Source organism: Neoarius graeffei, chromosome 16, assembly GCF_027579695.1.
Source record: "Neoarius graeffei isolate fNeoGra1 chromosome 16, fNeoGra1.pri, whole genome shotgun sequence".
Classification (NCBI taxonomy): Eukaryota; Metazoa; Chordata; class Actinopteri; order Siluriformes; family Ariidae; genus Neoarius; species Neoarius graeffei.
The window spans coordinates 21,402,328-21,427,934 of NC_083584.1; the positions used below are offsets into that span (position 1 = coordinate 21,402,328).

Below are 25,607 nucleotides of genomic sequence, written 5' to 3' on the forward strand. Positions count from 1 at the left end.
CTGGTTTCAGGGAAAAGTACCAAAGACACAGTACTGCATTCTCAAAAAGTCACCTGAAGTCAGCAGGATGATGCAATTTGCATATAGGTTAGGTCATCACGATCATTTACATAACAGGTTTATGTTAATAGGGCAGCACGGTGATGTAGTGGTTAACACTGTCGCCTCACAGCAAGAAGGTTCTGGGTTCGAGCCCAGTGGCCAACGAGGGCCTTTCTGTGCGGAAATTCATATTGCATGTTCTCCACGTGTCTGCGTGGGTTTCCGCCTGGTGCTCCAGTTTCCGTCAGTCCAAAGACATGCAGGTTAGGTTTATTGGTGGCTCTAAATTGACCGTAGGTGTAAAAAGTAAAGTAACTTTATTGGTCTCCCTAGGGAGAAATTTAGCTTAGAGTCAGGGAACATTGCTGCATCAAGAAAGGGACACGAACACACATCTAATTAACTAAAAGAACATATGTGCAATCCGGCATTTTTGCTCCAGGTAAACTGTACAAATTAAAAATCCTAACATTGATATATATAAACATTCAAACAAGTACCATTAATACATACATACATACATACATACATACATACGTACCTACCTAACATCCACTCAAGTAATATCCATACATACATACCTATCCATACATCCAATCAATAACATCTATACATTCCTAGATATCTCACAAAAATTAATACCATTCCTACAGTCATATATATAAATTACATTCATACATTTCCATACATGTACAAAAGAACCATAGTTCTAAATAACCTGTGCAAAATAGCGAAAGAAAGATAACACATTCTCGTCTTCCATCTATGCATACATACACCATCCATTTATTAGCCCACATACATTCACCTCTGATCATTCAGAAACTTAATTGAAAGAGGGATGAATGAATGTTTATACCTGTTGTGTTTACATAAAGGGACACTATATCTCCTCCCTGAGTGTAAAAGTATATATTCAGAATAAAGCACATGGGAACTGTCAGATAAAATACCTTTAGCCTGACTAATTACTGATTGCTCAAAAAGCTCCTGCGGATTCAGAGGAGCGGGAGTTCCCATGACCTTACCTGCTGTCTTGACCAAGCTAAAAATCTGAGCCTTCGACTTTACTGTTAGATTTCCAAACCAACTGGAAATACCATAACAGAGAATTGATTCTACTGTTGCTCTGAAGAAAATCAACATGATATTTTTACAGACACCAAACAGACAAAGTCTACGCAAGAAATGGAGGCGCTGGTGAACTCTGGCACATACGCTAGACACCTGTGTTCTCCAACTCAGGTTACTATCAATATAAATACCTAAGTATTTGAAGGTGGTCTAATGTGAGTGTGAATGGTGTCAGCCCTGCAATGATCTAGCGACTTGTCCAGGGTGTACCCTGCCTCTCACCCATAGTCAGCTGGGATAGGCTCCAGCTTGCCCGCGAGCCGGCACAGGATAATCGGCTACAGATAATGGATGGATGGATGGATGGATGGATGGATGGATGGGTGTGCCTTATATATTTTTTACAATTATCTGTTCACCTGAATGACAATTCAATGGGCTGAATTTTATTTTTGTTATCAGTGCCGCATGTTATTTCCTGACGGTATGTTATGAAACATGCTCCGAGTCGCGCATGCAGCTCGTGCTTGAGAAATTCATTCACTTCGCAATAAAAATCTTCAGATTCATGTGTGCTCTGAAATTGTGCTGCTAAAGTACATTGTTTGATAACCAAAAAATAAATAAAAAATGGAGCTCAAGCATAAACAAGTTCAAAGCATTCGTGCATGCACATGATTTGCATAACAAGTGGCTAACGTGAAATCTAAAACCCGGCAGTGCATATTTATGAGGAGCAGTTACAGGGCCCAGTTTCCTTACGGTTTTATCAGACTATGATGAATGAGGCGATAAAGAGCGCACCCTGAAACCCAAAACTCACTCTCCCTATTTACACACAAAGCTCGAAAGCCTCCAGGTCAGAGGTCAAACCCCCCGTAGCTGTGCTAACATGAAGCTAAAGCAAAGGCGGGGGGAAAAAAGCTGAATACTAGCATGTCTCTTTTTTCTCTGTTATTTTCTCTTTGCTTCTGTATCTCCATTTGTCTATCTCTCTCTCTCTCATCCTTTCTAAAATAAAACTTACTATATCTTTATCCCAACAGTCCTGTTCACCTCGCACCTTCCAAAAACAGACACATGACTGCATGTTTCTCTCCGAGGAGAATAATTCTGGTCATGTTCATATCTGTCCCAGAAGAAGAATTCCTCATACGGCATTTCTTGCTTTCTCCAGAAATAGAAGGGGCCCAATGGCTCACTTACTCCTAAAAATACTGCTTCGGATACCTCATCTTTTTCTACGAGGACCTATTCATATCTGTTCCTGTGCAGATTGAGCCCAGGGGCCTGTTTCTGGACCCGTTCTGAATTTGACTGCATTAAGTCAACGAGGGACACGGAGGAGAAAAAGATTTATTTCAGAGAACACTGTCGGTTTTATTATAGAGAAAACTGACACCGAATGTCAGACGTTGCCTGATTAATTATCTATTTTAATATATTTTTATTTGTATAGCGCTTTTAACAATGGACACTGTCACGAAGCAGCTTCACAGAAATTCAGATGTAGATCTAGATCCCTAATGAACAAGGAATCCTGGTTACTCTCAAGAAACCTTGACTCAGAAGGATCTGTGTCGTGGGATTATAATAAAAACCATTACTCTTCGACAACCAGATAGCTGTATATCAAAGTTGAAGTGTACCTGTCGCACTAAATCTACAACCAACAGGCAACAATCCCCCAATACACTCAAGTTAACCATTGTACTTATCGCACTTTCATCTGTTTGCTAAGTAAGCTATAAAACATGTGGCCACCTTCCTGGGTTCAAACACTTTTACCAACCTGCAACTGGACAGATTTGTTCAGCAAATAAACCTCATTTTAGCTCCACGGGCCAAAATCAACACAATAATAAAACTATTGTGTGTTACCCTATGATCACCACCAGAAGGGAACCATCAGGGTCTTCTAGGCGTTCAGAGAAGGCCCAAACATATCAGCATTTCAAATGTTATATTTAATTCTTTCAATCTTTCATAATTTCACGATAATTATTCTCTTCTAATTCTAATTTGGCCTCATTTTCTGACAAATTTGCTTCAGAAATGAAAGGGCATTTACGGTCTTGAAAACATTCAAATAGAGAAATAAAATGAAATTGTTTTTGTTTGTTGTCTCTAGGCTGAGAAGAGTTTATAGCTGGCTCACTCATTACTTAGGACTTCATTGCCGGTGTTCTGATAAACTGTTCTACACGTCAATGCGTCCTACAAAGCCCCACTGCGCATGCGCAGAGCACAAAACGTCATTTCTTGGCATTTGAACAGATTTTAGTCCTACATCAGCTGTGCTATAAACGGTGCAGAATAAACGGTGCAGATTAACGGTGTGCATTCAATCTTTACTACTTAATCTAACATAATGCTGACTTCTAACCATTGCGTGAGTCTTGCAATACATCTGAAATATCTCATTTATTCATTTATTAATGTAGAAGCATATTCTGATGGGGTCATATGAGTTGTGAGAACGTCCTGCCGCGTCATTTGAATTGTAATAACATCCTACACTCATTTTAATAGAGCAAATGGTACTTGTGAATAGTGACAAAAAAACCTATTAATTCTACATATTCTGACAGGGTCAGTTGAAGAGTCAGAGCGTCCTAGATTCATATGAATGTAAAAGCATATTCTGACGGAGTCGTTTGAACTGTCAGAACGTCCTACATTCATATGAATTCTGACAGGGTTGGTGGACGTTGTATCAATGTAGAAGCATGTTCTTTGCAGAGGGAAAAACCGTGAACTATGACTAAAAGTTAAAGTTGAATCACACTGTAGGATTTCCTGCAATGTAGGACTGCTCGACAGACATGTCTGACATCCCCTCCTACCGTAGGACGCTTCGTGGATGTAGGACCGTTTATCAGAACACCGGGACAGAAGGCCATGGCAGTGTATGTTTATGTCGGAAGTGACAGATGAATTAACCAATCAGATTTTGATTTCTAGTGTTAGGGACCAAAAATGTATCGCCCTCAGCCTTCTCGAAGTCCAACACTAGCTTAACCGCGATTTGGCGCCATCAGCACTAGCCTGGGCCCGCTCCCGAAAAATCGGGAACCAATCAACTTTGAGCATCTCCAACGGCCCTGGGTAGAGGCGTGTTCAAGGCACTGACGTAGTAGAACTGCGACCGGAAGCCATAGATTGTTTACAGAATCTATGCCGGAAGCGCTTCATTCACATTACGAACATGGAGCAGCGGCAAGCCTTTAACACAGCGGTAGATGCTGTATTGAAAGCATTCAACGGGAAGTTCTCATTGAAAACGGAGCAAAGAGCAGCCCTGGAGGTATTTATTGAAAGGAAGGATGCTTTCGCCTTGCTCCCGACCGGCTTCAGTGAGTTTAATCTACCAGTTAGCCCCGTCGCGTCGCATACGTCAGAGGAAAGAGTGATGTGATTGGTTTAAGCTTCGTCACAGCCTTTTCTGGCTTCGACCAGTAGCAAACTGAGGCATTTCAGGGAGGCGGGTCAAGCACGCACTTTGGGAAACAGTTGGGCTTAATATCTTGGCCAGACCAATAGCTCGTAGAGCTTTGTCGCGTTAGCCAGACTAATCAGCACAGCAGTGAAATCACCTTCCAGCCGGTGTAGCGTTCATCAGTACTGTTAGCGAACGCTAATAAAGCGGTCAAGCCAGTGCTATTAAGAGCAAGTAGCACAGACTAATAACCGAGAAACTAAGATTTCTGTCTCCAGGCTCTTCTTACCACAGTATTTTTCACCCACACTTAAGTATTCATTTCCCTGTGTAATTTACTTAGTTAATTTTAAAATCAACATCGAGAACTACACACAAAGGAGCGACCTGGCAGCCTGCTGCTAATCCCTTACAAAATCCTTTGCCCTGTTGCTTTTTTGGTGTCTGGCTAAGTTTTGTCTGAGCTCAAGTCCCAGCTCTAATAGTAACGGTTCACCACTGGTCAGCACCCTGTATGCTTGTTTTCAGCGTTGGTGTCAATGTTTACACAGAGAAAGTTCGTTGTATTGAGAGTCAGGTTACACACATCCTTAAATTGATTTTATGGGCACTGGATTTAGATTACTAAAATTATGTGTGTAGTTCATATCTCCAAGTTTGCGAGTAGAATCGTCTGAGATGAGGTTAGCTGTCTAGACTAGCACATTTAAATGGACTTTTGGGCAAACTCCACCCCACAACTCCTATTCAACTGTTCAAGTAGATCCAATCTTAAGCATTTTGGCAACGTGAGGGGTTTTTTTTTTTCACATTACAGGCATTTAGCAGACACTCTTATCCAGAGCAACGTACAACATATCCAGAGCAGCCTGGGGAGCAGTTGGGGGTTAGGTGCCTTGCTCAAGGTGCCTTGGGCCATTCCTGCTGGTCTAGGAAATCAAACCGGCAACCTTCTGGTCCCAATGCTGCTTCAATAACCTTTAGGCCGTGGCCAAAAAACATTTTTTCAGTACAATGTTGGTATTAACATCTGGCTACATGCACATACCTCAAATCTTATAGTACTACTTCCTCACTAGCATAAAGTTGCTGTATGTAACAACGTCAGTGTAATAATCCTCTCGGTCGTCATGTGAAGGATGGGGGAAGGATCAAGGTGGCTTGAGCGACCACAGACACATTCATCACATTTGGTGAGATTAGAGCATGCACTCACACAGAGCATGGTACAATTATAGATTCTGAGATAAAACTATAAGCAGATGCTAAATAGTGTTGGTACATTTGCCTGTCCTCGCTCAAGTGGTGCCATTGCTAAGTTTATCTTTACAGACACACAGGCTCTATTCATACTAATAGGTAATGCTAAGTATATTCTATATTCTGTGCTAATGGGGCTCTTACAATATCTGAATAATTTTAAGAGATCCATAGTGATGGGAACCGTATGTGGTTATATGATATATTGTTCGTGATGGGCAATATCCAATTAACCCTGGTAAATCATTGATGAGACAGTTAATGTCTCAAGATGGCAGATATACTATGGTAATCTGATATCATCTCATTCTGTTTGGTCAAGGGGTCTGATGACAACTCACACTGATTGGTGAAGGCCCGGAGTGGAGGCCTAAGGTGAGATTGGGAAGGGAAGGTGACGTATAGAGGTTCAACAGCGCAAGAGAGCCATCTGCCTTCAGAATCCCCCCCTGTGGCAAATATTTCTGCAACAGAGACAAAGAGAAAGAAAGAGAGAAATATATGGTTATACAAACAAGTACTAATATTCAGGACTGGCTGGTATAAATGGGCGAGCAGTTCTAAGCCCTTGCTCTCTTTCAAGAAAATAATAATAATAACAACAACAACAACAAGTGTTGCCAGGCAAAACAAACCTCACCCAGCAGTCTGGCCTATTCACCTTATAAGGTGAATCCATGACCTTCAGTTTGACATTTCAAGGTCACTCAAGATCAACATTCATGGTGCTAAATGAAAGCCCATATGGAACTTCCTATATATGTTGATAATGGTAATATTTCTCAATCATCAGCTGTCAGGTTATATTCCTATGAAAATCCATGACCTTGAGTTTGGCATTTCAAAGTCATTCAAGGTCAAAGGTCATGGTGGCAACTGAAAGCCCATAGGGGACTTCTTATATGTTGATAATGGTAAACATCTATCTATCGTTAACCATTTTAAAGTTATGAGCCTCTAAAAACCCATGACCTTGAGTTTGATCTTTCAAGGTCACTCGTGGTCAAAGGTCATGGTGCCAAACATGAGTCCATATATGACTTTCTATATGTCAATAATATTAAGACCCCGTTTACACGTAGCCAGGTATCTATAAAAACGGATATTTATTTATGCGGTTGCACCCATCATTTACACGTAAACGGAGGTTTCAGTCACTGAAAACGGCTGCTTTAGAAAACTCCGGGCAAAGTGGAGATTTGTGAAAACTCCGTTTTCATGCCTGCGTGTAAATAGTGGAAAATGGAGTTTTCTCCGTGTTATGGGGAAAACGGAGTTTTAGCAGGCCCTCCTCCTTGGCTTTCAGATCTCTGGTTGGCTTTCTATTTGTTTAACATGTTTTTGACAGCCTTCCCTGGCTGTTTTTGAGCATTGTGTAAACGGAATTATTTTCTAGTACGGGGAGGAGAAGATACCCGTTTTCATAAATGCCCGGCTATGTGTAAACGAAGTATAAGTATCTCTCTATCTTGAACTGTTTCACAGTTATGAGCCTCTGAAAATCCATGACCCTGTGTATGACCTTTCAAGGTCATTCAAGGTCAAAGGTCATGATGCCAAATGAAAGCCCATATATGACTTCCTATATGTCGATAATATTAAGTATTTCTCTATCTTGAATCGTTTCCCAGTTATGAGCCTCTGAAAACCCATGACCTTGACCCCTGACATTTGATCCCCAACTGCTAAGAAAACTATGAGAGATACTCCATCATGTAGCATATCAGTGGAAGCAGAATTGAAAGATGAACATTTTGGATTTGGTTTGAAGTAAATAGGATGAATATAAAGGAAGATATTGCAAAAAAAAAAACTATTTTGACCTTTTTGGTGACCTTGACCTTGACCGGATGCCCCTCAAAATGTTGGAGGTTCTATTTGAGACCAATGCCTATCTATCCTGAAAGTTTCATGAAGACTGGTTCAGCCATTTTCCCATAATGTTGCTAACACAAAAAAAAAACAAGAAACAAAGAAACCCCACAGAAAACAATACCTCGCCCCCTGGTGGACTCCATCCCAGGCGAGGTAAAAATAATACAAACACCAAACACATACTGTATTAAGACAGGAAGAAGAGGGAGACAAAATCAAGGACTGGACTGGAAAAGAAATGCATGGGCAGTATAAGAGAGAGAGAGACAGAAGAGTTGTCTAACGAATCTTGGAATTGGGTAAGGACAGGTGACCTGAAGAAGGAGACAGAGGGCTTAATATTTGCAGCTCAAGACCAGGCATTAAGGACAAATGCTGTGAAAGCCAGGATTGGCAAACAGGATGTGTCACCTAAGTATCGAATGTGTTGAACACATGATGAAACCATACAGCTTGTGTGGCTACTCCAAGCTTACCCAAGCAGAGTCCAAAAAAAGGCATGACACCCTTGATCGGGTTGTGCATTGGGAATTGCACAAGAAATACAGGACTAATTGTAATGCCAAATGGTATGAGCATGTCCCAGGTAGTGTGGAGGAAAACGAGGAAGTAAAATTGCTGTGGGATTTTACTATTTAAACTGACCAAGTAATTCACCACCAGAAACTAGGTATTGTAATTCAGAAAAAGAAGACGAGGGAGACGATCATTGTAGACAATGCTGTCCCTGGGGACACTCAAGTTTCAAGTTTATTTGTATAGCGCTCTTAACAAGAGACATTGTCGCAAAGCAGCTTTAAAGAATTTTAATGACTTAAAACATGAGCTAATTTTATCCCTAATCTATCCCCAATGAGCAAGCCTGTGGCAATGGTGGCGAGGAAAAACTCCCTCAGACGACATGAGGAAGAAACCTCGAGAGGAACCAGACTCAAAAGGGAACCCATCCTCATTTGGGCAACAACAGACAGCATGACTAAAACATTAACAGTTTTAACATGAAGTCAGTTTCGTTGATGTTATAACTCTTCATTGATGGAAACTTGAGTGCAAAACTGTTCATGACAACTGCAGTCCTAAAGTTAGCAAGTCAACTGGAGTCCTCAGCCATAAAAGCATTACTGTAAGAGTCCAGAGTGTCCTCCAAGTGTGACTTTTAACCGTCCATATGGGGCCGTCCTCCACAGGAGCGATGTGATGAGACCCCAGCCAGACGTAAGGCATCAGGATGGATCAGGCAGGTCCGAGGAGCAGAAGAGGTCAGCGTCTCGATCTCAGGATTGACATGTAACTCAGAAGGACAGATGGGGGGAGAAAAAGAGAGAGAAAACACAGGTTGTTAGGTATGCCCAATGTCACCTGATAAGTAGAAACAGTATACATTTTGTGCTGAGAGTAAGCAGGGACTCCGGCAAAACTAACTATGATAGCATAACTAAAAGGGGAGAGCCAGAAGGTAACACAGGCATGAGAGGGCCCCGGGACATAAAGCAGCCAGCCACTACACCGTCAACAAACTCGAGTGAGCAAGTGAGTGGGGACTGACAGCATTCATACATCCCAGTTTACCAAAACACTCCATGTCTGAAGACCCTCCAGATCTACTCCTTTACCTCATAAACACTATTAACAAAAGGCTTGACTAAACAGATACTAAAGTGGACACTAAAGTCGTACAGAAAGAATTAGAAAAGCGTGATTAGAAGATCTAGCTACACAGACTGGAAAGCTGTGGAATTCAAAGACGAAAGTTGTGCCAGTAATTGTTGGGGCGCTGGGCACAATGTCAAACAAGTTAATAGGACACTTGAAGGAACTGGGTGCTCCAGACAGGAAAAGAATAATGCAAAAGTCTGCTCTCCTTGGATCGGCACATATACTTAGGAAGGTGTAAGAAGTCTAAGGTCTTAGGATGAGACTTGACTGGAAGCTGTTTATCCAGGGATGAACCCTGTGTTTAATAATAATAATAATGGCGGCACGGTGGTGCAGTGGTTAGCACTGTCGCCTCACAGCAAGAAGGTCCGGGTTTGAGCCCTGTGGCCCGCGAGGGCCTTTCTGTGTGGAGTTTGCATGTTCTCCCCGTGTCCGCGTGGGTTTCCTCCGGGTACTCCAGTTTCCCCCACAGTCCAAAGACATGCAGGTTAGGTTAACTGGTGACTCTAAATTGACCGTAGGTGTGAATGTGAGTGTGAATGGTTGTCTGTGTCTATGTGTCAGCCCTGTGATGACCTGGTGACTTGTCCAGGGTGTACCCCGCCTTTCGCCCGTAGTCAGCTGGGATAGGCTCCAGCTTGCCTGCGACCCTGTAGAACAGGATAAAGCGGCTAGAGATGATGAGATGAGATTATTATTCTCACTTTTGCATTTAGTTTTTCCATGGGTTTAAAAAAAAAAAAACACAGGATGATTTGAAGTCGACTGCTGGGGCTGATTTCTTTCTAGCCCAGACTGTAGCTTATCATTCACAGTCATGTTGTGGTTTAAAATAGCATCACATTTATGAATGCGGCTTTCCTGCACAAGACCATGTAAACAACTTCATCAGTATATATTTGTCTGTGGAACGTTAATATACGGTATATCATTCAGACACCAGTGTGTATGTTTGGGATGACTCTCGTGTTTCACACCTTTCCATAAAGGAACTTTCCCTATCATGGCCTCAGATAAGGAAAGGCTATATGTGTGATAGATTTAGACAGAGTAGACAGACGGTCTGTTCAAAATTAGCCTGTTCATCCAGACTGTCTCCTTTTCTTGAAGGTACTCTGTGTGTGCACTTTATATACTAGAGCGGCGGCTACAATTATCGACACCCTAACGACCTTTTGGCCATTGCAGAATTAGAAAAGACTTTCAATACGTAAATTGTGAATCAATGATTACTCAAACTTCCACTGGAAAAAACCGAGTTGATTTCCGATTACTTCGCATATCAGATCACGTGACACCGTTCCACAATTATCGACATCCAGATGATTATTTATTTTAAAAAATAATAATTATCAGTATGTGGTATTAAGTTAACAAAACATAGTTTTTGTTTAAAATTTGTTTTACATAGACTTATATTTCGTACAAAATATATTTTATATAAATACAGTTAGGTCCATAAATATTTGGACAGAGGCAACATTTTTCTAATTTTGGTTCTGTACATTACCACAATGAATTGTGAACAAAACAATTCAGATGCAGTTGAAGTTCAGACTTTCAGCTTTAATTCAGTGGATTGAACAAAATGTTTGCATAAAAATGTGAGGAACTAAAGCATTTTTTAAACACAATCCCTTCATTTCAGGGGCTCAAAAGTAATTGGACAAATTAAATAATTGTAAATAAAATGTTCATTTCTAATACTTGGTTGAAAACCCTTTGTTGGCAATGACTGCCTGAAGTCTTGAACTCATGGACATCACCAGACGCTGTGTTTCCTCCTTTTTAATGCTCTGCCAGGCCTTTACTGCAGCGGTTTTCAGTTGCTGTTTGTTTGTGGGCCTTTCTGTCTGAAGTTTAGTCTTTAACAAGTGAAATGCATGCTCAACTGGGTTGAGATCAGGTGACTGACTTGGCCATTCAAGAATATTCCACTTCTTTGCTTTAATAAACTCCTGGGTTGCTTTGGCTTTATGTTTTAGGTCATTGTCCATCTGTATTATGAAACGCCGACCAATCAGTTTGGCTGCATTTGGCTGGATTTGAGCACACAGTATGTCTCTGAATACCTCAGAATTCATCCGGCTGCTTCTGTCCTGTGTCACATCATCAATAAACACTAGTGACCCAGTGCCACTGGCAGCCATGCATGCCCAAGCCATCACACTGCCTCCGCCGTGTTTTACAGATGATGTGGTATGCTTAGGATCATGAGCTGTACCACGCCTTCGCCATATTTTTTTCTTTCCACCATTCTGGTAGAGGCTGATCTTGGTTTCATCTGTCCAAAGAATGTTCTTGCAGAACTGTGCTGGCTTTTTTAGATGTTTTTTAGCAAAGTCCAATCTAGCCTTTTTATTCTTGAGGCTTATGAGTGGCTTGCACCGTGCAGTGAACCCTCTGTATTTACTTTCATGCAGTCTTCTCTTTATGGTAGATTTGGATATTGATAGGCCTGCCTCCTGGAAAGTGTTGTTCACTTGGTTGGCTGTTGTGAAGGGGTTTCTCTTCACCATGGAAATTATTCTGCAATCATCCACCACTGTTGTCGTCTGTGGGTGTCCAGGTCTTTTTGCATTGATGAGTTCACCAGTGCTTTCTTTCTCAGGATGTACCAAACTGTAGATTTTGCCACTCCTAATATTGTAGCAATTTCTCGGATGGGTTTTTTTCTGTTTTCGCAGCTTAAGGATGGCTTGTTTCACCTGCATGGAGAGCTCCTTTGACCGCATGTTTTCTTCACAGCAAAATCTTCCAAATGCAAGCACCACACCTCAAATCAACTCCAGGCCTTTTATCTGCTTAATTGAGAATGACATAACGAAGGAATTTCCTACACCTGCCCATGAAATAGCCTTTGAGTCAATTGTCCAATTACTTTTGGTCCCTTTAAAAACAGGGTGGCACATGTTAAGGAGCTGAAACTCCTAAACCCTTCATCCAATTTTAATGTGGATACCCTCAAATGAAAGCTGAAAGTTTGGACTTTATGTCCATGTCCATTATATAACTATAACTTGAATATGTTTCAGTAAACAGGTAAAAAAACAAAATTTGTGTCAGTGTCCAAATATATATGGACCTAACTGCATATGGACGTCGGTGCTTACGGAAATGAGAACGTAATTATAATGTTTGTAAACAAATTAACTGATAATGTTGAACCTGTGTCAGAAAATCTTTTTGTTCCACTTTCTACCCGCTTTCTAAGTATTTTCCTAGATCACATTTTGTTAATCATTCATTGTTGTTTGTATTAATTTCTAGTTTTGTAGTTTACCAATAAATATCAACAGGTAATTAGGGCCCGAGCACCGTTTGGTGCGAAGACCCTATTGTTTTTTGAAGGATTTTTTTTTTTTTCTGTTGCGCTTGGCTTTTTTTGAGGCATTTCCCATGCACGAAAACTCATGAAATTTGATACACACATCAGTCACTGTAACCGCTTCTCAGCCACAGACGTTTGGCCCCGGGCATGGCCCAGGGACTTCATAGCGCCCCTTTTTTCCATTTCCCATTGAAATTAATGGGTAGAACTTTGGATTGATGATGTCATGCCCAACAGGAAGTGAGGTAATTGGGCTAATATGCTTTTGGACACATGGTCATTTTTAATGTACTCTTCCTAGATGGTTCATCAGATTCATGTCAAACTTGGCACACATGATGCCAAGATATTGCTGATGTTGAATTGCGAAGGGATTTTTGATATGTTGTAATATGTTGAAATGGCAATATTATGAATTTTAATACTCGCCACATAAACAGGAAATGTGTCATGAAGTCTCATCTCATCTCATTATCTGTAGCCGCTTTATCCTGTTCTACAGGGTCGCAGGCAAGCTGGAGCCTATCCCAGCTGACTACGGGCGAAAGGCGGGGTACACCCTGGACAAGTCGCCAGGTCATCACAGGGCTGACACATAGACACAGACAACCATTCACACTCACATTCACACCTACGGTCAATTTAGAGTCACCAGTTAACCTAACCTGCATGTCTTTGGACTGTGGGGGAAACCGGAGCACCCGGAGGAAACCCATGCGGACACAGGGAGAACATGCAAACTCCGCACAGAAAGGCCCTCACCGGCCACGGGGCTCGAACCCGGACCTTCTTGCTGTGAGGCGACGGCGCTAACCACTACACCACCGTGCCGCCCACTATCATGAAGTCATAATACATTTAATGATTTGGCTGAAACCTTTCAGGTTATTAGAGAATGTGATTATTATGACATCTAGACGCCCAATATGCCTGTCTGGTATAGCGCCACCAGCTGGCCAAGGAAAGAATAGGGTTTTGAATATGTGTGTTTTGACACATGATGAATTTTAACATGCTCCTCCTAGACGGTTCATGAGATTCATGTGAAATTCATTATACGTGATGCCAAGATGTCGCTGATATTAAATTGCAAAGGGATTTTTGATATCTTGTAATATGATTCTGATTCTGATACTCTTTAGCCGTTATGGCATCTTTATTAACAATCACGATCTTACACTTTCTCTAGTCGCGGTGGGGAGAACTCCGAACTCTTTTCATCTCTTTACAAATATAACACGCCTGGGCATGAGTTTCAGGCTTGTGACTTGTAACCCACTGTGGTGAAAACAAAACACTACACCTCATTAAACTGCATTACAATCACATATCACATATTTTAACTTTACAAAATATTGGATATCATGAGTCTGATGATATAACATACACAATTCTGTGCACACTCATACACACACTCACAGTCATATGCATATTTATGCATACACACATACACTCTCTCACAAGTACGCACTCACATGCACACGCAACATCTATGAGCACACTCTCTCTCTTTCACACACATACCCTCTCTCTCTCTCTCTCCCCCTCTGACACACACACACACACACACACACACACAGTGACCTGCCATCATTGTGCATTTTGTTGCAGACATATGAAAACTCTGCATGTACACACACACACACACACACACACACACACACACACACACACACACACACACACAGGAAAGCTAAGATGACTTAAGATTACAGCGTGAGATAGAGATAAGGAGGAGACACATGTATAGTTTTGTACATACAGTGGGGCAAAAAAGTATTTAGTCAGCCACCAATTGTGCAAGTTCTCCCACTTAAAAAGATGAGAGAGGCCTGTAATTTTCATCATAGGTACACTTCAACTATGAGAGACAGAATGGGGGGAAAGAATCCAGGAAATCACATTGTAGGATTTTTAATGAATTAATTGGTAAATTCCTCGGTAAAATAAGTATTTGGTCACCTACAAACAAGCAAGATTTCTGGCTCTCACAGACCTGTAACTACTTCTTTAAGAGGCTCCTCTGTCCTCCACTCGTTACCTGTATTAATGGCACCTGTTTGAACTCATCAGTATAAAAGACACCTGTCCACAACCTCAAACAGTCACACTCCAAACTCCACTATGGCCAAGACCAAAGAGCTGTCAAAGGACACCAGAGACAAAATTGTAGACCTGCACCAGGCTGGGAAGACTGAATCTGCAATAGGTAAGCAGCTTGGTGTGAAGAAATCAACTGTGGGAGCAATTATTAGAAAATGGAAGACATACAAAACCACTGATAATCTCCCTCGATCTGAGGCTCCATGCAAGATCTCACCCCGTGGGGTCAAAATGATCACAAAAACGGTGAACAAAAATCCCAGAACCACACGGGGGGACCTAGTGAATGATCTGCAGAGAGCTGGGACCAAAGTAACAAAGGCTATCATCGGTAACACACTACGCCGCCAGGGACTCAAATCCTGCAGTGCCAGACATGTCCCCCTGCTTAAGTCAGTACATGTCCAGGCCCGTCTGAAGTTTGCTAGAAAGCATTTGGATGATCCAGAAGAGGACTGGGAGAATTTCATATGGTCAGATTAAACCAAAATAGAACTTTTTGGTAAAAACTCAACTTGTCGTGTTTGGAGGAGAAAGAATACTGAGTTGCATCCAAAGAACACCATACCTACTGTGAAGCATGGGGGTGGAAACATCATGCTTTGGGGCTGTTTTTCTGCAAAGGGACCAGGACGACTGATCCGTGTAAAGGAAAGAATGAATGGGGCCATGTATCATGAGATTTTGAGTGAAAACCTCCTTCCATCAGCAAGGGCATTGAAGATGAAACGTGGCTGGGTCTTTCAGCATGACAATGATCCCAAACACACCGCCCAGGCAACGAAGGAGTGGCTTCGTAAGAAGTATTTCAAGGTCCTGGACTGGCCTAGCCAGTCTCCAGATCTCAACCCCATAGAAAATCTTTGGAGGGAGTTGAAAGTCCGTGTTGCCCAGCGACAGCCCCAAAACATCACTGCTCTCGAGGAGATATGCATGGAGGAATGGGCCAAAATACCAGCAACAGTGTGTGAAAACCTTGTGAAGACTTACAGAAAATGTTTGATCTCTGTCATTGCCAACAAAGGGTATATAACAAAGTATTGAGATGAACTTTTGTTATTGACCAAATACTTATTTTCCACCATAATTTGCAAATAAATTCTTTAAAAATCAGACAATGTGATTTTCTGGATTTTTTTTTCTCATTCTGTCTCTCATAGTTGAGGTATACCTATGATGGAAATTACAGGCCTCTCTCATCTTTTTAAGTGGGAGAACTTGCACAATTGGTGACTGACTAAATACTTTTTTGCCCCACTGTATATAAATGTACATTTTCACACCACAGAAACACACACACACACACTTACAGTCTTTGTCTGTCTATCTCTCGTCCGTCAAGCAGTAATGGCATTTGCAACATGCACATCACCTTTGAACATCTGATGAATATATGACATGTGACTGTTTTGTTGGGTGGCGGAATGTCCTGGGTTGCGGAACCACACGTGCGAGGGCCCGTCAAGGCCGCTAGCAGCTTTAATTAACATTGTAACCACATGAAAATCCAGGTCAAAGGTCGCATGTCATTCCTTGAACCAAAATATAAAATGTCTACTGATATTGTAATATGTGGTCGATATTTACAACTAACTGCAAAAAAAAATGTTTTCTGAATGGAATAGAAAAATCTGAATATTTCAAGTATGTAATTTTTTATATGCTAGGAATTTAATTCTGGTCTAATTCTATTTATTGCAGTAGGATTCCAAATACTCTATAAACATTCCATTCTGTTATGAATCAGAAAAAAATTATTATAAATAACAGCATTTTTATTTTTTAAAGTATTTCATCTACTTCAACAATGTTACACAAAGATTGATCCATAACAGTTGTAAATGTCACTTAATTCCACAGGGTGTCGATAATGGTGGACACCAGTGAAAGTGATCACTATTATTGACACCTCACGTGACTTCTCAAACGCGCGTTTAGATACAAAATGGCGACTTTCAAATGAAAGAGTAAGAAACAAAGTAGGTTTCGACAAGATCATGAAATATCGGTGAATTTGATCAGTTAAAACATGTCCACGATTTTTCCACCATGCTTACCTGCGATGATAATTTCCAGGTTTTCCTCAAATTGCTGATCATGCTAAAAAAATTCCATCTCAGGTAACGAGCCGTGTCATCAGAGAACAAGATCAAAGGGCAAGGGGGTGGGGTCTTCCGGTTGATTAATTAACCAATAATAACTGTTGTAACTCAAACTCACCTTTGTAAAATTGTTTTTTATCGGTAAATCTGAAAAGGTGTCGATAATTATGGACTGTCAATAATTGTAGCCGCCGCTGTAGTATATTATGAAGCGGGTCACTGGGTGACTTCGCTTTATGAGTCCAGTATAGGTACATGCTCGGACTCTCCGAATTAATTTCAGTGATCAAATACTGATCGAATTTTTAGATTGACAAGTTTGAGGGCAAAAAATATGGAGTCGCATAAACACTCGTTTCCAAAACATTTTGTATAAATGATCCTTCTGTCACTTATTTGCATGTTATTTATGGCCTCTTTTTTAGATGACATTTGTCCAAAATGGTGCATTATGGGTATTCTGTACCTGCTAGGATAAATCATTTACATCTTTTTAGAATTTCATGAGCATGCTATATACATAACACACAGTGTTCTTCACTGCGCCATCAGACATGACTCCATAAAAATAAAAATTATTATTATTATTTAAGGGCGGCACGGTGGTGTAGTGGTTAGCGCCGTCGCCTCACAGCAAGAAGGTCCGGGTTCAAGCCCCGTGGCCGGCGAGGGCCTTTCTGTGCGGAGTTTGCATGTTCTCCCCGTGTCCGCGTGGGTTTCCTCCGGGGGCTCCAGTTTCCCCCACAGTCCAAAGACATGCAGGTTAGGTTAACTGGTGACTCTAAATTGAGCGTAGGTGTGAATGTGAGTGTGAATGGTTGTCTGTGTCTATGTGTCAGCCCTGCGATGACCTGGCGACTTGTCCAGGGTGTACCCCGCCTTTCGCCCGTAGTCAGCTGGGATAGGCTCCAGCTTGCCTGCGACCCTGTAGAACAGGATAAAGCGGCTACAGATAATGAGATGAGATTATTATTTTAAAAAAAACCCTCCCTAAATAGTGCACTACAAAGTGAATAGGGTCCAGTTTAGGATGAATATTTCTTGAACTTGTTTCAAATTTCTAATTAAATATAAAAACTGATCAAAGTATGTGAACTATTACATTTAAATATTTCGAGTCTCTCTTTTATTTTCACTAAAGTTTGCTTATTTCATCCACTAATTTTTAGAAGGAAGCCAAATTATTAATGATTTAATATTTTCGTATCATAATAAGAAATAATATTATTAATATTAGATAATGTTGTGATCTACATTTGTGATCTTTTTACATGATTTCATTTGTACATACTGCATTATGCACACATATGTAGTTTTGATAATGATGTAATATATCATATCATATAGACATGAGTGTTTTACTGGGAAATACGCCACTTGTATTTTTCATACGAGTTACATCCGGGACATGGAGATCCAAAACCATGACATAAATCTCTACATGTCACTCATGAGGAAATCGATGAGTTGTTTTGATAAATTTGGGTACTTTTTGTTTGTGAATGTGTCTATATAATAAAAAGAAAGTCAGATGTTGGCTTGAAGAGACGAAGTTTATCTTCTCATGTTGAAAAATTTGCATTTTTCATACAAAATACATTGCGGATCTGAGGGACACATTTAAATAATACTGGCTGGCTTTTTTTGTGGTATATCAGATATATTCCATTCAGCTAGCGTGATACTGAACGACTCGAAGACAAGTAGCTGAATGGAATATATCTGATATACCACGAAAAATGCCAATATTACTACTATAGATGCACATTTCTTTCAGGTGTTCAACACATCTTTCTCTTTCAAAATTCTCTCAAAATCTTCCATATTTAATGAAGCAAAGCTGGCGGCCATGTTTGTTTACAAACTGTCACAGTCGCTCAGTAGCGTGGAAGTTTTACATCTCAGATGTGTCTCTTTTCCAGTTTTTCAATGTCCGTTGCAGTGGCAGCTGGCCCATAGGGGGCACTCGGGCGCCGCCCTCCCAGATGTGGACGGAAAAAATATAAAAAAAATGTTTTTTACAAATTTTATCATCAATGTCAGTTTTACTTAATAGTGTGTGCCTACATGCAATCTGAATTATTTAAACATTTCCATCAACTGACTCTCATTCAACAGTGAATTTCCACCGACAGACTCGTATCATTTCTCTTCTTGGGTGCTCATCAAAGCGCCCCAGAAGTGCAGCAAAATAGCCAATCGTGTATGGTTGCTAGGGAAAAATAATAAATATTTGGCCAATCAACATTGCCGAATTTAATGGTTTTGGGGCGCTGGAAATTTCGCCCCTGCTACAGAAAATGTGGGAAAGTTTTGGATTGCTATGGTGATAAACTTGAGGTCTCAGGTCAGTCAGTCAGAGAGATGATGGTGACGACGACAGTTGAGGGGCAGCTTCCACCAAATTCGGTGAGATCTTTGTTGAACTACCCTTTCGCGAGAAGGACGATATGGAAAAAATCTGTGTTAAGGAGCTGGGACCCGACAAGCCCAAAATAAACATCGGCCCCAGCCAACCAAGGAGAAAGTTAAAGCCTACAACAGGACTTTTTGCAGGAGTTGGCTCCAGCGTAAGTCGTGGCTGACGGGCTGTGGAACAGCCAATGCACTTTTTTGTTTCCTCTGCATCCTTTTCAAAAGTGACAGGTGTGATTTGACGTGGACACAGTCTGGACAAACTGACTTAAAGCACCTCGCCAAACGCATCAAGAAGCATGAAAGATCAAGAGTTCACATGGAAAACTGCGTAAAGCTAGCTGTGCTCGGAAGGATTAGCATAGCGTGCAGCTAGACAATGGGCACCGCATTGCTGTAAGAAGGCACAATGAAGAGGTATTTGAGTATTGTATTGTATTTGATACCGTTCCTTTCCAAAGCATAAATGGAGCCTAATATAGCTGTAAATTGTTAATTTACTTTATCTGTGAAACTGCTGATTTTGAGAAGGAAATTAAATTATTATTGTGGAATTGTTGTCATTTTCTGACTGTTCATTTGAATGCTTATACTGGACTAGGCAGGGAAAACTATTGGCACACCAGTCCCACCAAGACTTTTTTCCACCAGCCGCCATTGGTCCGTTGGTATGTTTTTCTCTTGTACATATGTGTGAAGAATATCTAATGAAGTTTTGGTGGCCTTTTGGGTGTTCAGCGCGTCTTTCTCTTTCCTGATAAACACAGAAATGCTTCTGTGCATGCGCAGCAGAAAACTCTTTCATTAGATATTCACATCAGCGCCAACGTGTGAGGTCATGTTGTCTTGACAATCATGCAATATCGTAAACAATATTCAACGCTCATTCTCCATTGGGTAGAGTGACATACTGTAATACATGTAGGATAAGCAATATGCTAACAATATTGCATGCTACCAAACCAAACGAATGAAACCCGCTACAAGGGAATAGAACATGTTTTTATTCCATCGAAAAACTGTCCTGTATAATAATTCCCGATATTTCACTCCAATGATGTCACTCCCAGTGTTTTCCCTCTGACCTGATGCACATTGTCAAAATGGCAAACCGGTTCAAAATTAAAATTCTTATGATTAACTTGCTTTTGTTTATTTTCACTTGTTCACTTTGCTCACTCGTGAGCATGTTCACCACTCGAAAGTATACTTCAAATCTTTGTGCCACCGTGTAATACTCTCCATTTATTGTACCATATGTCGTGAGCATATATAGTTAACTGGATTTTTGGATTTAGCCAAACTGTGTGTTGGAGGAATTTAAACAAATTATTTCTTTATGGAGAAGATACAAGTTGAAAATGGCAGGTTTGTTCTTACATAGATTCAAGGCTGTGTACGAAATTGTACTAAATATAAATGACAAGGGAATATTATTGAAAATATTTCACATTTTACTGCTATCTATCTATCTATCTATCTATCTATCTATCTATCTATCTATCTATCTATCTATCTATCTATCTATCTAATTTTAAAGACTATAAAGTTAATGATAAAACTATGATCTTACCTCCTTTGCTCCGGAAAACACCACAAATTTCATCCTCTGTGGTTTATGTGATATGAACACAGTGTAATGCTACTGCTAATGACTGTTATTCTACTGCAATTTTACAATTAAAACTATAAAATCAAGTTTTAAATGAATTGGACAACCTCATACACATATACACACACTCTCTCCTGGCTTTCACCTTCTTATTAAACCCTTAGGGACTAAAAAGGAAAGTTTAATGTAACAAATCTCCTACCCGGACTCCAGGGCTCCATTAGACAAACAGGAAGCTCTGTGAAATGACTGTGGTTGTGTCAATATCATACCAAAACTTTGTTTATAAGTGCGTATGTGTGTGTGTTTATGTGCACAAGTGTGAGAGCAGCAGCCTGGGAGGTCTACAAATCCCAGTGTCTGGGATAGCAATTAAGCCCTAAACACATACACACACCCACTTTCACACACCCTGTCACAGGGCCACCCCTCCTTGCGTTTCACTGCAGAATTATGGCAGACAAACACAAACAGGCCGTCTCTGGGGGGCCGCATGTGAAGATGAGCCGCAGAAAGAACTCCATTGTGTCCGGGGGTCTTTCTCTGCCCCGCATGCTGGCCCGCAGCCCAATGAGGAAATGCTTGGGCAGAACTTCACAGAACTGTCGCCCCCCCCCCAAAGGCCCCCCTTCATTCCCCTCAGCCCCCAACCAGCTATTAGACCAGAAACCGCAGCACAGAGCGGAAAGGACCTGTCACTCACACCATTCTGAGCTGAACATAATCACGCTCACATTCACTCACACGTATACACACACACACATACACACACACACACACACACACACACGGTACTCAGGCACACAAACTTCAGCATGGGCGTGGATACATTTTTACACACACACACACACACACACACACACACAGTGTTCTACACACATCAAACAGAGAGAGACAGAGAAACAGAGGGAGCTTAGTAGGAAAAAAAGCTGGAGATGAGAAAAAGACAGAGGCTGAGAAGAAGAAAAAATAAGAAAGAGGGAGAGATAGAGTGAAAAAGGACAATGGAGAGAGAGAGAGAGAGAGAGAGAGAGAGAGAGAGAGAGAGAGAGAGAGAAGACAATTGAGTGAGAAAGAGAATGAGGGAGAGATGGGCTGAAAAAAAGAAAAAAGAGAGGCAGAGATAGAAGTGAAAGAGTAAGAGACAGAAACAGTGACAGTGGAGTGAGAACAAGAAAGAGAGATGGTATGAGAAAAAGACAGATGGAGTGGGATAGAGAAAAAAGAGAGGGAGAGATGGAGTGAGAATGAGAAATGGACAGAGAAGTAGAAAGAGAGACAGGGAGACATGGAAAGAGAGAGGGAGAGAAAAAAAGAAACAGGGAAAGAGAGAAGTGTTGAGAAAAAAAGGACAGGGAAAGACAACAGAATGGAAGAGGAGAGAGAGAGAAACAGAGAAGTAGAGAGAGACAGGGAGATATAGAAAGAGAGAGGGAGAGAGAAAAAGGAGGGGGAAACAGGGAAAGAGAAGTGTTGAGAAAAAAGGACAGGGAAAGATGAGAGAGAGAGAAGAAGGAGGGAAAGAGAGAAACAGGGAAAGAGAGAAGTGTTGAAAAAAGACAGGGAAAGGCAGAACAGGAGAGAGAGAGAGAGAGAGAGAGAGAGAGAGAGAGAGAGACTGGTCGAGAAGTAGAGAGAGATAAGGAGATATGGGAAGAGAGAGGGAGAGGGGAAAAAGAAGGAGGGGAAGAGAGAACCATGTGTTGAGAAAAAAGGACAAGGACAGGGAAAGATGACAAAGCGAGAGAGAGAGGTAGATATGGGAAGAGAGAGGGAGAGAAAAAAGGAGGAGGAAGAGAGAAACAGGGAAAGAGAGAAGTGTTGAGAAAAAAGGACAGGGAAAGACAACAGAGCAGGAGAGAGAGAGAGAGAGAGGAAGATATAGGAAGACAGAGGGAGAGAGAATGAGAAACAGAGAGAGAAGTAGCAAGAGAGAGGCAGGGAGATATGGGAAGAGAGGAAGAGAAAAAAGGAGGGGAAGAGAGAAACAGGGAAAGAGAAGTGTTGAGAAAGAAGGACAGGGAAAGACAACAGAGTGGGGTGGAGAGGAAAAGCAGACGCCTGTACTCTGGGCTCTGATGTAATCACACTGAGAAGCAGAATGAGTGTTTAATAGTGTTGTTTATGATGATGTGTGTTTAACAGTGCACAGTTATGAGGACACACTCGCTTTTCACCACGCTTTCACAGTCCCTACAAAACAATGGATCATTAGCTGAGCGCTCCAGCCAACACACATAAACACCACATTGCGTGCTAAAGCATCATGGAACTTAACCTGTGGCGCTGAGTTCAGAGTTTACAGTAGCAAAGCACGCAAGCTGGTGTCGCACGAATTGACACACAACCAATATACAACCCCGATTCCAAAAAAGTTGGGACAAAGTACAAATTGTAAATAAAAATGGAATGCAATAATTTACAAATCTCAAAAACTGATATTGTATTCACAATAGAACATAGACAACATATTAAATGTCGAAAGTGAGACATTTTGAAAGTTCATGCCAAATATTGGCTCATTTGAAATTTCATGGCAGCAACACATCTCAAAAAAGTTGGAACAGGGGCAATACGAGGCTGGAAAAGTTAAAGGTACAAAAAAGGAACAGCTGGAGGACCAAATTGCAACTCATTAGGTCAATTGGCAATAGGTCATTAGCATGACTGGGTATAAAAAGAGCATCTTGGAGTGGCAGCGGCTCTCAGAAGTAAAGATGGGAAGAGGATCACCAATCCCCCTAATTCTGCGCCGACAAATAGTGGAGCAATATCAGAAAGGAGTTCGACAGTGTAAAATTGCAAAGAGTTTGAACATATCATCATCTACAGTGCATAATATCATCAAAAGATTCAGAGAATCTGGAAGAATCTCTGTGCGTAAGGGTCAAGGCCAGAAAACCATACTGGGTGCCCGTGATCTTCGGGCCCTTAGACGGCACTGCATCGCATACAGGCATGCTTCTGTATTGGAAATCACAAAATGGGCTCAGGAATATTTACAGAGAACATCATCTGTGAACACAATTCACCGTGCCATCCGCCGTCGCCAGCTAAAACTCTATAGTTCAAAGAAGAAGCCGTATCTAAACATGATCCGGAAGCGCAGATGTCTTCTCTGGGCCAAGGCTCATTTAAAATGGACTGTGGCAAAGTGGAAAACTGTTCTGTGGTCAGACGAATCAAAATTTGAAGTTCTTTATGGAAATCAGGGACGCCGTGTCATTCGGACTAAAGAGGAGAAGGACGACCCAAGTTGTTATCAGCGCTCAGTTCAGAAGCCTGCATCTCTGATGGTATGGGGTTGCATTAGTGCGTGTGGCATGGGCAGCTTACACATCTGGAAAGACACCATCAATGCTGAAAGGTATATCCAGGTTCTAGAGCAACATACGGTATGCTCCCATCCAGATGACGTCTCTTTCAGGGAAGACCTTGCATTTTCCAACATGACAATGCCAAACCACATACTGCATCAATTACAGCATCATGGCTGCGTAGAAGAAGGGTCCGGGTACTGAACTGGCCAGCCTGCAGTCCAGATCTTTCACCCATAGAAAACATTTGGCGCATCATAAAACGGAAGATACGACAAACAAGACCTAAGACAGTTGAGCAACTAGAATCCTACATTAGACAAGAATGGGTTAACATTCCTATCCCTAACCTTGAGCAACTTGTCTCCTCAGTCCCCAGACGTTTACAGACTGTTGTAAAGAGAAAAGGGGATGTCTCACAGTGGGAAACATGGCCTTGTTCCAACTTTTTTGAGATGTGTTGTTTTCATGAAATTTAAAATCACCTAATTTTTCTCTTTAAATGATACATTTTCTCAGTTTAAACAGTTGATATGTCATCTATGTTCTATTCTGAATAAAATATGGAATTTTGAAACTTCCACATCATTGCATTCCGTTTTTATTTACAATTTGTACTTTGTCCCAACTTTTTTGGAATCGGGGTTGTAGGTCTGGCATGTTTAACTCTATGGTCAGTACCTCGATTTGTGCAGAGCTGGCCTGGTAGGTTGTGCCGTTCTCATTGCTGCATAAGCCAATGGGAGAGCTGGGCCCAGAGCTGGGAGAGCTGTCATTGGCTGAGGAGTCTGTGTGACGAGAAACAGGACTGGATATTAGTTCAAACTCCAATCTCTGACAGGAAACCTTCATAATACTGGACCGGTGTGGTTTTACCGTGAAGTTCTATACAAAACCTCTCAGACTGCACACATACTACACTCACCAGCCACTTTAATAGGAACTTGTTCTTGAGTCTAAGATCCCTGTTCTTGGCTAGAAGGAGTGGAAACCAATGTGCTCTTCTGCTGTTGCATGTTGAGATGCTTTTCTGCTCACCACAGTTGTAAAGAGTTGCTATGAGTTGCCTTCCTGGCAAAAAAGGCTCGAACCAGTCTGTCCATTTTCCTCTGACCTCTCTTATCAACAAGGCATTTGTTTCCACCCACAGAACTGTCACTGCTCATTCACAGGATGTTTTTTGTTTGTTGCACCATTCTGTGTAAACTCTAGAGACTGTTGTATGTGTGTGAAAACCCCAGGAGATCAGCAGTTTCTGAAATACTCAAACCAGTCCATCTGGCTCAAACCAACACCCATGCCACAGTGAAAGAAACCAACACCCATGCCACAATTTTTCCCATTCTGATGTTTGAAGTGAACATTAATGAACTGAAGCTCT

At 41.3% G+C, this 25,607-nt stretch overlaps 1 protein-coding gene across 5 annotated transcripts in view; it reads right to left on the minus strand.

Moving 5' to 3' along the window:
* The window catches only part of LOC132900500 (histone deacetylase 9-B), a 130,633-nt gene that overhangs the window by 23,220 nt on the left and 81,806 nt on the right, over window positions 1-25,607 (minus strand). For all 5 annotated transcript variants that reach the window (XM_060942631.1, XM_060942630.1, XM_060942629.1 and 2 more), the window contains 2 exons: window positions 24,908-25,014; window positions 6,157-6,279 (listed from right to left, as the gene is read on the minus strand). In XM_060942631.1, the coding sequence (XP_060798614.1) occupies window positions 6,157-6,279; window positions 24,908-25,014 (230 nt within the window). The remainder of the gene's footprint in view (window positions 1-6,156; window positions 6,280-24,907; window positions 25,015-25,607) is intronic.